The sequence below is a fragment of the Rutidosis leptorrhynchoides genome, chromosome 6, assembly GCF_046630445.1.
Source record: "Rutidosis leptorrhynchoides isolate AG116_Rl617_1_P2 chromosome 6, CSIRO_AGI_Rlap_v1, whole genome shotgun sequence".
In the NCBI taxonomy this organism is placed as follows: domain Eukaryota; kingdom Viridiplantae; phylum Streptophyta; class Magnoliopsida; order Asterales; family Asteraceae; genus Rutidosis; species Rutidosis leptorrhynchoides.
In genome coordinates, this window is record NC_092338.1 from 307,030,298 (window position 1) to 307,034,438 (window position 4,141).

At 35.6% G+C, this 4,141-nt stretch overlaps 1 protein-coding gene across 1 annotated transcript; it reads right to left on the bottom strand.

Moving 5' to 3' along the window:
- Window positions 1-1,567: 1,567 nt before the first annotated feature.
- LOC139854625 (uncharacterized) lies at window positions 1,568-2,608 on the bottom strand. The gene is made up of 2 exons (XM_071843921.1): window positions 2,434-2,608; window positions 1,568-2,208 (listed from the first exon to the last, which is right to left on the bottom strand). The coding sequence occupies exons 1-2, from the start codon at window positions 2,606-2,608 to the stop codon at window positions 1,568-1,570; spliced, it is 816 nt and encodes a 271-aa protein (XP_071700022.1).
- Window positions 2,609-4,141: the final 1,533 nt, after the last annotated feature.

Below are 4,141 nucleotides of genomic sequence, written 5' to 3' on the forward strand. Positions count from 1 at the left end.
TGTGAGTTTTATTTGCTCCCTTTTACTCCTTACATTTTTGGGACTGAGAATACATGCGCTGCTTTTACAACTTCTTTATTAAATGCTTTTGAAATATATTTTTGAACTGCGAATACATGAAATGCTTTTATAATTGTTTGACGAGATAGACACAAGCAAAACATTCCTCGAATGAATTATTATGCAGACAGAAGTTCTGCGGATTATTATTGAATTATGTGGACATGATAATTGCCACCATTGAATTATGTGGACATGATAATTGCCACCATTGAATTATGTGGACATGATAATTGCCATCAATTGATATGAATGTTATGTATCGAGAAAATGATTTTATACACATGTTATGTGTATGTTATTTTTGTGCACGAGATATGTGTAAGGTTACTAAGATTTATGAAAGATGATTTCGTACACGAGAAAGGTGTACTGTATTTAAAAGATATCGTATGTACATTACAGGTGGGTATAGGATTTGGGCCCATTTGTACCATGCAGGATTTAAATCTTGTGGTCAATCAAAATGATGAATTTTATTGTTTTATGATAAACCTATGAACTCACCAACCTTTTGGTTGACACTTTAAAGCATGTTTATTCTCAGGTATGAAAGAAATCTTCCGCTGTGCATTTGCTCATATTATAGATATTACTTGGAATCATTAATGACATATTTCAAAAGACGTTGCATTCGAGTCATCGAGTTCATCAAGATTATTATTAAGTCAATTATAGTTGGATATATTATGAAACGGTATGCATGCTGTCAACTTTCGATGTAATGAAAGATTTTCTTTTCAAAAACGAATGCAATGTTTGTAAAATGTATCATATAGAGGTCAAGTACCTCGCGATGTAATCAATTGTAATGTATTCGTCCGGATGGATTAGGACGGGTCGTTAGACATGACATACTTCCTCAATTTATTATTATTATTATTATTATTATTATTATTATTATTATTATTATTATTATTATTATTATTATTATTATTATTATTATTATTATTATTATTATTATTATTATTATTTTATAACAAATAAAAAATTATTTTTGAACATCACATTTATTAAACAACAAAGGTTAATACGGTTACATTTTTTTAAAAAGGAAAACGACATAAACTTGAACATAAATTAAAAATTACATAAACTTAAACATAAAAAAAACACTATTAAACTACTCATCATTGTTGTAACAGTCTTCGTCTTCTTCGTTGTCCTCGTCTTCGTCTTCGTCTTCTTCGTAGTCCTCGTCTTCGTCATCATTGGCGGTTGTACCGGAAGGCCCAACTTGTGGTACGTGTCGAACACGGAAATTTGCAGGAAGATTCCAAATGTGTCCGATGAGCTTTTGTCGTAGTAGATGATGAATGGTGAAATCTCGCAATTCTTTATTAACCCGAATGTGCGCTTGAACCCTTTCTTCAATTGATCTCCTTGTACGACGAGCGGGCCTATAGTTTTCTTCAAGGTCACACATTGCCCTTCCGTTGTCCTCGGTGATCATGTTGTGTAATATAACACAAGTGTGCATAATTCTTCGGATTCTTTCAACATAGAATTATTGGGAAGGGTTTTTAGTTATTGTCCAACGACCTTGAAGCACTCCGAAGGCCCGTTCAATATCTTTTCGGGCAGCTTCTTGGAACCTTTTAAATTTTGCACATTCAGGGGTAGGTGGACTTTTGAAAGACTTAACCAAAGTCGTCCATTCAGGATATATCCCATCGATTAGATAATAACCTTTAGTAAAATTACACCCACTAACCGAAAAATTACACGCAGGTGCATTATCTTGAAGTAGGTCGTTAAATAAATCGGATTGATTAAGCACATTGATGTCGTTGTTTGAACCGGTGGGTCCAAAATAAGCGTGCCAAATCCATAAGTCATACGATGCAACCGCTTCTAACATGATTGTTGGGTATCCATGATCACCTCTTGTATAATGACCGTTGAATCTATATGGGCAGTTTTTCCATGCCCAATGCATGCAATCTAGACTACCCAACATGCCCGAAAAACTGTGTACTTCAGCATGCGTAGTTATAAGACGTTGTACGTCTTGTGGAGTTGGTTTTTGCAAATATTCAACATCATACAAATGAAATACACTTTTACAAAAATTATTCAAACATTCGTATGACGTTTGTTGACCCATATGTAAGTACTCATCAAAAGCATCAGGTGCAGTACCGTACGCTAATTGTCGTATCGCGGATGTGCATTTTTGAAAAATATTGAAACCAAGCAACCCGGTAGCATCCCGCCTTTGATGAAAATATAAAAAATAATCCGGAATAGGTTCTTGATAATAATTAATTATACCTTGGCAAATGCGTAGGCCGACTCATTCTATAACGTCTGCGAAAATAATCCCGGGAAAAGTGGGATTATCTGAAAAATAATCATTCCATAAGCGCATACCGGTTCCCTCTAGATCTCTATATAAAAATCTTCTAGGCGCTCTTGGGATCGGTTCGACGATTTCTTCTTCTTCTTCTAGGTCTATCATATCGAGCAGATTGAGTGCGACATTACCAAAATCTGAACTCGCAGCATCTATTCCATATTTTGTGAGACTATCCAATTTTGGACCCATTTTTAGTGATTTTTTAGTAATATTGAGGGTTTAAAAGTGTGATATATATTAGTGTGGGATGAGAGTAAAAGTGTGATGTATGTTTATATGGGGATAGTAGTGTATATATATATATATATATATATATATATATATATATATATATATATATATATATATATATATATATATATATATATATATAGTGGAGGTATTAAAAAAATAAAAATAAATATTACAACGGCTATATAGCCGTTTAAACAGCCACAATCAGACACTTCCTTCATTCTCGAATATGCTTATTGATGAAAAATTCCAGGGTGAAATAGGCGAGGGTTGTGGAGGGCGGTCGAGGGCGGCACCATTGCCATCGGTGCCCTCCCACGAAGGTGATGAAGACATTCCCCATCACTTGCCGATGGGAATGGTCTTATACATGTTCCTAACATTAAACCAACTCATTCCACCACATTCCTACTAACCCTCACCTCCAATAAGAACCCCACAAATCCTATATAAACAACTCAGCACTTAACAATACTCACCACTCAAAAATCAAAATGGCTTCTCATTTGATCATTTTCCTGACCCTGACCAATCTCCTTTTCATCCTCCCATCAACCCTTGCCCAACCCGCGGCCCCTGTCCCAGGCCCATTTGGCCCAATCAATGTAACCGACATCCTCGTTAATCATCAAATATTAATACGTTTACATACAAGGGCATGGCAAAAAACTATCCACGAGAATAAAATACAAACACGATTCAAGAATCACAAAACACATGATTATTATGCTAAAAACTTTACAACCAAAATATGAAGTAGTGAGAAACGAATCATGCTGCACATCAGCCCTCAAACGGAATTAGGAAAGACTTGAAACAAAAATATGAAGCAGTGGACAGACTTGAAACAAGCTGGGCCATGATCAAAACCACAGTACTAAACAAAATTAGTGATGAAGCAGCTGAAATGTCACCCATTTCACCCCCTTAAACCTGATAATCCGCTAGGAGGGGCGTGCAGTGATGACATTACCTGTTATTTAGCCAATACCGGTCCTTGTGCTCGCATCTATATCAAAAGATAATGGATTGGAAATCTATTTACTCCGCCCGAGGTTGATCTTTTTATTCCTGTTAGACAACCATTCGTAGCTTTTAAGTTGAATTTCTTTAAACACCATTAGACTTGTATGCCTTTATTTAGAGAATGTGGGCATATTTCTATTTTTTCAAATCATGTACTCCGTAGCCCATTTAATTGCTTGCAAATTACGATGCCAATGGATGAGGAAAACGAGTGGCCCTTTCCAAGGAAGACCTCAGTGCTTTGCATATTAGATGGTAGGCGTATGTTCCACCACTTAAATACATGAATCCATATATCCCGGCCATTTTATAGCCGACTAGTGTATGTTCAATGTTAACTAGAAATAAACTATCAGATGAAGTATTTGGTTTGACTAATGTTAACGGAAATTTGATGTTCAAAGTCATAAGGAATTCACCGAGTCTTCATGGTAGACGTATATTGGTTGATGTTGCTGGCAG

What these genes read in the sequence shown, in the direction of transcription:
- LOC139854625 (XM_071843921.1), bottom strand. Translation starts at nt 2,608, where the DNA reads ATGGGTCCAAAATTGGATAGTCTCACAAAATATGGAATAGATGCTGCG. An exon ending in TAGAGATCTAGAGGGAACCG is followed by an intron (nt 2,209 to 2,433) that starts GTATGCGCTTAT and finishes TACGACAATTAG; the next exon opens with CGTACGGTACTGCACCTGAT.